Source organism: Cryptotermes secundus, unplaced genomic scaffold (assembly GCF_002891405.2).
Source record: "Cryptotermes secundus unplaced genomic scaffold, Csec_1.0 scaffold1651, whole genome shotgun sequence".
Lineage (NCBI taxonomy): Eukaryota > Metazoa > Arthropoda > Insecta > Blattodea > Kalotermitidae > Cryptotermes > Cryptotermes secundus.
In genome coordinates this window covers 4,418-16,729 of record NW_019743001.1, presented here as the reverse complement: position 1 = coordinate 16,729, position 12,312 = coordinate 4,418, and the positions used below count along the sequence as shown (strand labels likewise).

The 12,312-nt window shown below is 38.8% G+C and overlaps 1 protein-coding gene and 1 non-coding gene across 4 annotated transcripts in view; one reads left to right on the top strand and one right to left on the bottom strand.

Moving 5' to 3' along the window:
* The window catches only part of LOC111873682 (caspase-1), a 43,204-nt gene extending 31,200 nt beyond the window's left edge, over window positions 1-12,004 (top strand). Inside the window, exons 1-7 of one of the 3 annotated variants that reach the window (XM_023868606.2) lie at window positions 1,319-1,395; window positions 1,640-1,723; window positions 2,016-2,171; window positions 4,486-4,736; window positions 6,763-6,938; window positions 8,007-8,133; window positions 10,414-12,004. In XM_023868606.2, coding sequence (XP_023724374.1) covers window positions 2,023-2,171; window positions 4,486-4,736; window positions 6,763-6,938; window positions 8,007-8,133; window positions 10,414-10,649 — 939 coding nt within the window. In that variant the 5' untranslated portion in view covers window positions 1,319-1,395; window positions 1,640-1,723; window positions 2,016-2,022 and the 3' untranslated portion in view covers window positions 10,650-12,004. Of the gene's footprint in view, window positions 1-1,318; window positions 1,396-1,639; window positions 1,724-2,015; window positions 2,172-4,485; window positions 4,737-6,762; window positions 6,939-8,006; window positions 8,134-10,413 lie in introns of those variants that run through there. The other 2 variants (XM_023868607.2, XM_033755159.1) reach the window with 2 other exon arrangements.
* Trnag-ucc lies at window positions 1,043-1,114 on the bottom strand. The gene has a single exon. It is a non-coding gene; the product is annotated as a tRNA-Gly (tRNA).
* Window positions 12,005-12,312: the final 308 nt, after the last annotated feature.

Genomic DNA, 12,312 nt, shown 5'->3' with positions numbered 1-12,312 from the left:
AAATTGTTGAGACCGCCTCTGTGGCCTAGTAGTCAGAGTTTCTGGCTACAGATCCAGAGGTCCAGGTTCGATTCCCGGCGCTACCAGATTTTCTGAGTAGTGGTGGGTCTGGAACGGGGTCCACTAAGCCTCGTGAGGATAATTTAGGAGCTATTTCAAGGATATAGCGGCTCCGGTCTAGAAAACCGAGATTAACGACCGTGGGGATCTCTTTTTTTATTGCAGAAAAAATATTGTAAATACAAAAAAGGTCTAGGCATTGCCCATCCGGCCTTCTGTAGCACATTCTTATAAATATCTTATTCTATAATAGCGGTCACCTAGAGATTCTTAATATATATCTTAAGTTAAATCTCAGAGTATACTGTTAATAGTCAGTACAATTAGACCGTGGGGATCCGTTGAACTGACCACACGACACCCTCTATCCGCAAAGAGTTGGCACTAACTTCGCCGACAAGCGGCGGTCGCTCGGTCGGTATAGTTCGCTTGCGGAATAAAACCACGGAGTTGTTATTTTGTTTTGTTTATAAGTTGTTTATGTTCTTACTCAAGCACAGCACCGAACAAAGACGTATGTAGGTGTGAAAGGTATAGCTCCACACATTCTTAGCCTCGGCATTACGTGGAGGTGAGTTTTCAACTTCGTGCCCCGGCTGTTTTACCCTTGGGGGGGGGGGAGGAGAAGGAACCTCGATACCGTTTGGATAGGAGGCTGGGTGGGCTGCAGAGCCGCTCTGGACGACATGAGGATGAGAAAAATATGTGTTGCCCGGAATCGACTCCAGATTCTTCGGTCGTCCAGCCCGTAGCCTAATCAGTCTACTGACTGAGGGTCCCAGTATCATACCATGGCGGAGTATCATATTAAAATGTTGCCTTTCAATTATTGGTACTGATTTAGTAAAACAAAACATTAATTCAGTGCACTTCTAATTTGAAGAACGTTAATCAAAATCATTCAGATTATTAAAAATGGAAGTATTTGTACTGTACTTCTTGTATCTGTTACAATGTGAAACAAAAGAGAGAGAGAAAAAAGTGCGATGGCCGGGAATCGAACCCGGATCAACTGCTTGGAAGGCAACTATGCTCACCATTACACCACCATCGCACACGAAGCAAGAGCTTTGTTGCAATTTATTATAAAGTAAATAATGTTACTTACTCTCCAAATATATTTAATTAAAAAATTTGATACGGATCGTTGTTATTGGAATTTCATAGCAAATAACAATATATAATATGGACACTTTACATTAGAGGCTTGTTCGGTCTCGAAATTTGATATCAATTGATTCCACTCGATGTGTACAGTGGTTAGCCTTGCGTCGTTAGAGCGCGTTACAGTACGTGTTAGTTCATGTCGGTGTTTAGTTGTGCTGTTATTGGAAGGTGAGTGTTCTGTTGAGTTAATACAGGTTTAAATTCGTTGAGGTTATTTATGAGTGTTAAAATCAGTTGTATAATGTACATATTTTTCCGATTTCAAAATAAAATGGCCGGCAAATTTACCCTCACAAAATTAAGATTCGTCGTTATAAGAAAGGGGTTTTGTTATTGTGATGGACAATAGAAAAAATTCAGCATTGGAATTCTGGCATAATTTATATAAATAATTTATTGAATTTTCTCACAGCAGTGATCATTATCGAACCTGTGACCCTTCGAAGACTGATCAGTTGTGCTGACGACGGGATCACTCCACTCACAAGGAAAGAAGGTACAAAATAACGAAGACATACTAATTTCCGGAATATTATTTCGATTTTGATAATTTGAAAGAAACCCATCGTGTTGTGTATGTGTGTTTAGAAATATTTTAATTTTGTTGTAATTAAAATCGAGACGTTCAGTGTTATGCTATTAATCTGTTTTCCTGTTTTACACATTTTATTTTGTTAAGGAAATGAGATGCTGATATACCTTCCGCTTTTAATCACATAATTTTAGTGGGTTCTTATGTATAAAAATCACATGGACGTAAATTAAATAAGATATTACTTCATTTTCAGATAGATAATGGCTACTGGAGACACTAACAATAGTAAAGTTGATGCCCTAGATAATGGTGATGCAGGTGATGAAATACTTGCTACTGAAGACTGTAACATTAGTGAAGTGACTGCTACAGGTGTTGGTGATGCAGGTGATGCACTGGGTCAGCCAAAGTGAGTAAATGACACATGAAGTACATATTTGCCACTTAACTGTGGCAATCTTGGTTCTCACAATGTGTCTTACGAATCAGATTGAATTCTTGTTGTAAATCTGACTTGATCGTCTCCGAGACAGTGCTTACTTTCATTGCAAATTCTTGTTATTTTACAAACATGCTCTTTGTGATCTTTGTCTCTTTCATTGTCCTAGATATTTGCTGATCAGTTGTTTGATATACACAGCATGGAGGTATAAAATATTTTCTGTTAATACCGTAAATGTTAATCGTAAAAAAAGAATATTTTAGATAAAAGCATTGAAGTTTAAGGTGATCTGTATATTGTGTTGTGTGCTAATTTCTTATACAGTGAGCCATTTTTGAGAAATTTGATGTATTCAATTAAAAATTCTTGTGTATATTAGTGAGTGGATCATATGGACCAGACTTCAAATTGCCAGAAAAATTCAGTGTTGACCTGCCTTACTGCATTTTATTGAAATTCAGTCAACAGTTTTGAGAATGAAACATGTACGAAAGGCAAAGGATTACTTACACTTAGGGTTCCAGAAATACTTAACCGACCAGCGACTTAACAAAATCCAATCATCAGTTGTGTGGCCGTGTTAATTAAATCACAGACTGCACAATCTGAAGTTTTTACATCATCGTTGGACATGATCTTGAGCAATTCCACCTATTTCCCATCCTCACAGGCTATTCCCCCCAACACTGCTCTTATAGTTAACCTCCCTGTATGCTTCATACAAATATTTCTGTAGGAAGTTTGTAAAAGTTCAGTGTTAGATATTAACTTTATTTCTATTGCTTGCACCCCTTTGTGTATCATGATTTGTAGTACTGGGGCATCACCACAACAAGAGTTTTGAAATACCTACCTACCACTCGGCGCTACAGCCCTGGTGAGCCTTGGCCTCCCTTACAACCAGTCTCCACAACCAATGCATGCTGTCATAGGAATTGACCCAAGGCTGGTTGTTAGGTTTCTGAACAAAATTCTTCTTACAGGATGATGTTGTTAGCCTCATGCCCAAACCCCAACCTGGAGGACCCTTTGACCTTTCTGGCATGGGGGACTCTACCAGTGGTTAAACTACCGCTGGCATAGCTCTCCAGATCACAGGGTCATGCAAGCCCTGTTACAATGACAAGGTGGAGACACCTTTGGGGGGAATGTTTTGAAAATAACTGCTGCATGTTTCCATATTTTGGAACATCCTCAGGCAGTTTCATTAAATATGTCTCACGTTATTGAAATATCCTAATATGGATCTTAGTGTTACAATACAATGCATATAGTTATTACTAAAATTTGTAAAAAAAAGAAAATTAAATTTTTAAAAGTTCTCTCATTGTTATAATGTAAAATTCTGTGTTATTTGTTGTGTATTGTGGGTGATGTTTAACTTCCAGGGTTCACTGTTGTTTTAATATGGTATTGCTACTATTCATATTCATTCATTCATTCATCAGTAATCTCTCAGGTCCATAGTCTCTTCCAAAACATTTCCTCCACTTAATGAGATCTAGAGCTTTCTCCTTCAAATGAAAATATCCTCTTCTGTCCCCAAGGTCATCCAGCATCTTCTTATGTCTTCATCTTCTTGTCACTTATATCCGCCCCTCTATCTTTCCTTCAATATCTTCTTTCAGAAGGCAGTTTCTGCGTAAGATATGACCAATCCAATTAGCCTTCTGTTTTCTTATTTCGTGTAGGATATTCCTCTGCTCACTGACTCTAAATAACACTTCTTCATTTCTCACATAATCGGTCCAACTGATCTTCTCCATCCTTCTCCAACACCACATTTTGAAACTCTCCAGATGCTTCTGATGTATTGCCCTAAGTGTCCATGTTTCAGCCCCATACAAAGCAATGCTCCAAATGTAGCATTTCACTTGTTTCTTCCTCAAATTTAAGTCCAATTTGCTGGTAAAAAGATTCTTCTTCTTGCTAAATGCAGCTTTTGCCATGGCAATCCTAGATTTAATTTCACAAGCACACCTTCCATCATCTGTTAACAAGCTACCCAAATATTTAAAACATTTCACATTCTCCAGTTGTTTTTGGTCTATCTTTATTGCAGTTATATTGATATAAATTTAGTTGGCAATTTGTACGTCTCATTATGTTACTAATCTATAATGTTAGTCATAGTGACACACAGCAGGATACATACAGTAATGACATAATATGAAGCTCAAGTTACATTTTATGTTCATAAGAATTATTAAATTACTTCCATGTGTCATCTATTGATCTTGGTTTTACTCTGAAGCTAGTGACAGTGGTGTTTTCTTTTCAGCTTTCGTCCCAACTGTAGGGTTGCAGTCATGCCTGTTGAAAGGAATTCAGCATATTACAATATGTTTCACAAGAGAAGAGGCAGGGCTGTTATTTTCAACCATGAACACTTTGACATCCCTTCACTCAAACCGCGAAATGGAACAAATGTTGACTGTGGAAAATTGAAGCATGTTCTGGTTGATTTTGGTTTTGAAGTTACAGCGCATAGTAATCTCACTACTAAGGATATCATCAGGATTGTAAAGCAAGGTTAGTTGTGGTAGTCTTCATCAGCCAAATAGTAAAGAATCTTTCTGTATGTAACTAATTCCATGCAGTGAATTGCCATCAGCATCAGGTAGTCAAGAATTCTTGTTATGAAACCCGAAAGTAGGTACTAGTCTCTGTAACAGCCTGTCTTTGTATCCCATCCTAAATCTGTTCATCTCAGTGGACATTTTTATTGTCTGTTTCACTAAGACCTGGCTTAATACAGGGTCCAGCAAGGAAATCTGATGTTTTTAAGTTGGCAGCAATTTAGAAATATTAGGTTTCTCTGCCGGACTCTGTACATTCTCTGATCTGTACTCTGGCCTCCCAGGTGGTCTCTTCCAATGAGGCTTTTGAGCCAAAATCAAAATATAGTTCTAAATAACACAATTTGCTGCACGTCCGACCCATTTGATCATCCTTTATTTAACCCTTTTAGATCAGTTAATCGGTAAAAGTAATGCATAAAGTGTCAGAAAGGATAACATTCATTGTATTTGTGTGTCATGTGTCCCATTTCTGTTATATACAACTGTCTCTTGGTGAAGAGGTGGAAACAGCGTCAGCAGCGGTGGGAAATATGTATTTCGTTTCTGAATAACAAATTAAAATTCAGTTCCGGTCAAAATTCAGAACTTTGCTTGTTGGATCTTGGAGGTTTGCAGTAAATAAAGTAAAATTTCCCGTGTGCTTAACTAATTAAGCACTATGCCAGGAAGGTGTATGGGGCGGGTGGATATATAAACCCACATTTTCTTAACCTTGGCACTAATTTGGGATGAGTGATCAGCTTCACACTTCAGTCGCTTCACTCTTGGGGATTGGATAGGAGGTTGTGTGGGCCCCAGAGCCAGTCTGGATGACATGGAGAAGGGAAAATTCCTGACCCTACCAGGTCTTGAACTCGACCCCTCGGTTGTTCAGCCCGTAGCCAGTCGCTGTACTGATTGCACTATCCTGGTTCCCTGAAGGTTGGTAGCACATGAGTTAATTTCCGCAGCAATTAATATTCTAGTTACTGTACTTAAATTGTAATATTTTCCTTACATTGCAATCTTGGTCTTCCCCATAGCTGCATTCTCAGAGATTTGTGCACTAGAATTCCTCATGATTTTGAACTAGTAACAAGATGTATCTAATTTAATAGAACCGGATCCCTCTCTTTGGCATTCTGTTGCCCCAGAACATGTCCATGTTTTCTGAAGAATAATCAGGAATCACAGGTGGGCAGGTGCTAGTTTCTCACTGCAGAGGCCATGGCTCAATCCCAAATACAATCAGCTCAGACTCTGTGATGAAAGAATGGCACTGGCACCGGGTTTTCTTAATATAATTTGGCTTTTCCCCTTCCAATTATTACTCTGCTGATCTATCACCACCCTGGTGCTATGCAGTATGTTTGAGTAGCTAACACATTATCATTATTATTATTATTATTTGGAAGGGGTGGGTTTCCCCATGCACTGCGACCATTTGTTGATCTATTGTGTGTCCCCCTTTAATTATTCTAACTAGTACTGGTGCTCGGTATCAGCCCCGTTCTGCCAGCGAGGTCGGCCCTCTCTGGCAGTGGTCCCCGATACTTCCCCATGTACTGGAGGAACTGGAAACTACTTGGGTGAGAAACTTTGCCTAATTTTGCTCAGAGGTCTCCTAGAGACACGAGGATCTTTTACATGCCGTAAATCTACGACACGGGACACACGGCTTAAAGTCCCTCCCGGAGGACTTGTTCCCTGAATTTTTCCACCCTTAAAAATTCCACGACCTCTGCTGGGCTTGAACCCGCGTACCTTGAGTCATGAGGTGTCAACATTACCCCTAGACTATGGAGGCCGCTAACAGATTATCATAATGACTGGCCACAGTTGGGTCCTTAACTCTGACCCAGCCAGATTCAAAGTAAAAATAGTTACTGTAAGTTACTTAGAAATGACTGATAGTTTGGAAATATTTCATAATTACAGTAGCATTATTGTTATATTAAGTGCGCGCTGTGCACTTATGTGTGTTCTTCTCCTTCCAGTGGCAGAGGAGGACCACTCTGAGTGTGATTGTTTCCTGATGGCTGTCCTGTCCCATGGTGAAATGGGCTTCATTTACTCACGAGATACACCTTACAAGCCGGAGTCTCTGTGGAAGCCTTTTACTGCTGACAAGTGTCCAACTCTTGCTGGAAAACCAAAATTGTTCTTCTTTCAGGTAAAGTAGTGTTGAAGGTTTTTTTTTTTCAAAATGAAATTGAGACTTTTATGAAACTACATTCTCTTCAACTATTTTTAAATCTTTTTTTTCGCTCCTGCCTTCATGTTAGTAGACATGAAATTCTCTTTTTAGAGAATAAAATGAATACTTTTTTTTTATTAAATTATTATTTAACTAAATGATCTTATATGGAAGTAGTTATGGGTTATCTATTTAATTAATTCTGTTTTTCATCATTGTAAACAGTTTTAAGATGATTCTTTCCAGTAATGCTTGCTTATGGTGCTTGGAGTCATCATTCAGAAGATTTCATGAAGTCCACAGAAGTATAGTCTGTGGGTGTTGTTTACTTGGAAGTCCCGGTGACAGTGTTCGAGGCTTCCCCCCCCCCTCTTCCTCGTGTTTTGTGTTGCATTCCCTTCCATTTCCCTCTGACTTATGTCAGCCAGCCAGCCTGCCTCTGTGGTCTAGTGGTCAGAGTTCCTGGCTACAGATCCGTAGGTCCCGGGTTCGATTCCCGGCGTTACCAGATTTTCTGAGAAGTAGTGGGTCTGGAACGGGGTCCACTTAGCCTCGCAAGGATAATTGAGGAGCTATTTGAATGGAAAAGTAGAGGTTCTGGTCTAGAAAACCAAGATTAACGGCTGTAGGGATCCATTGCACTGACCATGCAACACCCTCTATCTGCTAAATCTGGCATTAACCTCACCAACAAGCAGTGGTCGCTTGGTTTCTATAGTTCGCTTGCGGACTAAAGCCACGGAGTTTTTTTACGTCCGCGAGCCCAAAATGTTTGTCAGCAGAGGTTATCGCTACCAATATTTGTGTGCTCAGATTGGCTTAATGACTGGAAGGGGAAGTGTGGAGGTAGTTGATACATGGGACCACTATTCACATCCTCAGTATAATCTTGTATAATTTCCCAAATCAAAAATTAATAACATACTTTGTTATTTTGTTAAGAACTTGAAGCGAACATATGCACATTATTGTCCCTCGTGACAAAGAAATATATAAATGTTATGTTGTTTATTCTCATTGCTTCTACTGTTATGTGGTTGTTAGGCCTGCCAAGGAGATAAGCTAGATGGTGGCATTACACTGAGGAGCAGAACCGAAGTTGATGGTGACGGTATGGGGTACAAGATTCCCATACACGCTGATTTTCTCATAGCCTATTCCACTATACCAGGTATTTACTATTATTATTATTTGGAGGGGGTGGTTTTCCCCATGCACTGTGACCATTTGTTAATCTATTGTGCGCCCCACTTTAATTATTCTACTAGTCGCCATGCCCTTCCAGTACTGGTGCTTGCTATCAGCCCCGTTCTGCCAGCGAGGTCGCCCCTCTCTGGCAGTCGTCCCCGATACTTCCCCATCTACCGGAGGAATTGGAAAGTGCTTGGGCGGTAAACTTTGCCTAGTTTTGCTCAGAGGTCTCCTAGAGACATGAGGATCTTTTATGTGCTGTAAATCTACGACACGGGACACACGGCTTAAAGTCCCTCCCAGAGGACTTGTTCCATGAATTTTTCCGCCCTTAAAAATTCTATGACCTCCACCGGGTTTGAACCCGTGTTACCCCTAGACTATGGAGGCCGCTAGGTATTTACTAAGTAACTGTCTGTTGTTACTGTTTATATCAGTTCTTCGCATTGATCACCTCTTTCCAGAATGTTCCATGCTTAGCCTTGTTCATCTTCCCGCATATGATGCCTGCAGTAGATCCTATTGTTATATGCTCCAAGAATAAGTTTGTTTTATAGACCTGCCTGCTAAAATCTGCCAAGGATCATTGCAAGGATGATAGTAAGTGTAGTCACATAGAAGAACCCGTAATAATTTCTCAAATAGCAAGGAGGAATATATATCATGTGGAACGTTTCATCATGTATTGAGTGCCGTCTCATATACAGCTCACACTCAAAGTTTTAAAAACAAACTCCGTGGCTTGAGTCTGCAAGCGAACTGTCCTGGGTTCGATTCCCGGCGCTACCACTTTTTGTGAGAAGTAGTGGGTCTGGAACGGGGTCCACTCCACCTCGTGAGGATAATTGAGGAGCTACTTGAATGGAAAAGTAGCGGGTCTGGTCTAGAAAACCGAAATTAACGGCCATGGGGATCCATCGTGCTGACCACGCGACACTCTGTCCACTAAAGTTGGCACTAGCTTCACTGACAAACGGTGGTCACTCGGTCAAAGTTTTAAAATTAAGAGTATGATTTCATTTATGTGCAGCATGTGTTGCAGATTGGTATACGAGGGGGTACCCAAAAGAAACCGAACTTATTTTTTTTTAAACTTATTTATTCAAATTTTAAGCACAAACCTTCAATCCCTTTCAAAGTACTCTCCACTTACACTAATACACTTATCTAGTCTTTTATTCCATTTTTCAAAACATTGTCTAAATTCATCTTTTGAGATGCTTGACAGCGCCTCAGTCGTTTTTTTCCTTCACCTCAGCAACATCAGCAAAACGCTGAAAAAAAGTTTTGATCATTTCGGGACTCTTCTTTCAAAGCACAGCATGCTTCCACGTGACCTTGTTTTTGTTCAGCAGTCAGCAGTCGTGGCACGAATTTTGCAGCCACCCTTTTCATTCCCAAATCTTCTGTCAAAATTCGCCGAACTGAGCTCCAAGTCACTTCCGACAGCTCCACAATTTCTTCAATGGTCCTTCGTCGATCTTTCTTGATGATTTCACGAATTTTTTCAACATTTTCATGTGTTCGGACCATTGCAAAAACAACGATCACACAAAACAGTTGTTACTATAAACTCTGCTGAAACTACTCCTTACCTTCTGAAGCAACGGTAGTCGGCTTATCGACTCAGGAATGTTAGCTCTATGCGCTCATAGCAGCAAAACGCGGTACTACAAAAGCTCTGCCTACAAAAAAATTAGTTCGGTTTCTTTTGGGTACCCCATCGTATGTGTAACATGTAATAATGAGTTGTGTTAATATTTTATGTATCAAATATATTGATGTTGCTTTTAATGCAGTTCTTTCCTCAGACACTGGTATGTCACACTTGATGCCATCTATTGGCAGAAATGTTGTACTAATTGATTAATGAAACAAAGAGATGAGTTCTGCAGCTGTGACAGTCTTATTACAGTTACACAAAGCTGATCTGATCAGTACATGATGTGAAAGGGTTAAGAATCCAGATTTTCTGAGAAGTAGTGTGTCCGGAACAGGGTCCACTCAGGCCCATAAGGATAATTGAGGCGCTGACCACATAACATCCTCTATCTGCTAAATTTGGTACTAACTTTGCTGACAAGCAGCGATTGCTTGGTCGGTATAGTTCACTTACGGACTTAAACCACAGAGTTAACTAATATATTCCACACAAGTTGGACAACTTTTTCTAGGTCTTCCGTGTTTTCATCTTTTCTTTTGAGGACACATTTCCACGTTTTATTTTGTCATGTTGTGTATCATTTTAATTTCTTCACAGGTTTTTACTCGTGGCGCAATACTACCAATGGTTCCTGGTTTATACAGGCTCTGTGTTGTGAACTGGAAGCCAAAGGCACATCAGTTGACATCCTGACACTCCTAACATTTGTTATTCAGCGTGTTGCTCTAGACTTTGAATCAAACACACCGGGTAACTGTACAATGCACCAACAAAAACAAATTCCGTGTGTTACTACAATGCTCACAAGATTACTCTGTTTCAATAAAAAGTAAGTCAATAAGTGACAGTCCTCACAATGCATTTATAAAAGATATGTCCTATTATGCAAAACCTTGTCAATTTGAAGTTTAAGGGTCCACATTATATTTTGTTTTGATTTAAGAACGTTCAGTATCCCCTCTTGAAAAGGAATGTCAGTAACTGCGTTTTTGACAGGGGATGAAATATTGAAATTACTGTGATGGAACATATTTGTAATTAATATTTAAGAAACTGTATTTCATACTTTTTGTTTTGCTCTAAACCACTGATAATCGTTTGTGTGGGTGTCTGTGTGTGATGGTGGGATTCTACATACATAATATGCTCAACAAAACATGATACATGTCTTGGAGAACATGAATTTAACACACGTTCTGCTGGTCTCATATATTGCAGGGATTACTGTTGTCTTCCTTGAGCTGGTCCCAGAGACTTGTGTTAATAATGCACTCAGGTCTTCAACAATTTTTCCGTGACATTTCAGAATGAACTTTATGCAGATGGCATATAAGCTCCCCCTCCCCAAATTTCAAGAAATTTTGGGTAACACTGCCAGTAGAAAGAGAATGTGTCAGCAGGTTATGTATTCCAGGAATAGTTAATTTATAAAATTGAGACAAAGCTGATAATCTTATTAGTGTCTCTCCTCTAAAAATTAGTGTGACTAGATCACTATAGACTGTATGAGAATTACCCCATGTAACACTTTATAAAATGTGTTAATGATGATTCATATTAAAATGACTATTTGAACCATGTAACTATGTAGGAAAATATTTAAGAGTGCAAAATATGCTCATACAGCAGTATCACTGACGAACATTAGGCAAAAATGAATATATGTACATACATACATATCATAGGTACATTTTGGATTATCCTTATTGTAAAGCATAAAATATTCTCTGTTAGTTGGGAAACTAACTTTGCAGTTCACAGTATTGAATATACCTGATATATTGAATTAACAAGATTTTATTGTAGAATTACTACAAACCAAAATATTACACCCCAAACCCAAAATTAAAAAAAAATGAAAAAACAGAAAAAACGTTATTTATGAACATGTAATTTTTTACTTCTAATTAATAATGGAACATTATGTGTAAATCATTAATTGTAGTTCCTGTGTATAGTAGGTACAGATAACAAGAGTATCATTATACAAGCCAAATGATGATGTGATTCAGGATTTTGTTCTTATGAAAAGTTTCAGTAGTATGTTCTCATTTTCTTTATACAGAAGTCTCTGTTCCTAAGAGGTAAAATGCCATAACTTGGCAAGCATAAAAGTTTTCTGTATTAAGATGGTGCTGCTATTCCATTATTGCATTATTCCAAATAAATTGAGTAGTTACTACTTGATGCCACTGTAAGGTTTTTATCATAATTACTAGAAAAGTATCGGAAGCCATCTTGTGGCCCTAGAACTGCTGTGACTACAATATGTGAAAAAAGAAATCCTTATATTTTTCTCTTCTGGTTTTAGAATTCAAAAGTCCTATTGAACATATAAAAATTATGGGCATGTGCAAATGTATACATAAAGTAGTTGTGTATTGCCATATGTAAACATTTCTGAAGAAATATCCCATTGCAATGCAATCAGAATTTCTCAGTATATTGAAAAAATCTCACTAAGTTGTCACAGTGAAATGGGTTGCACTTCTTTGT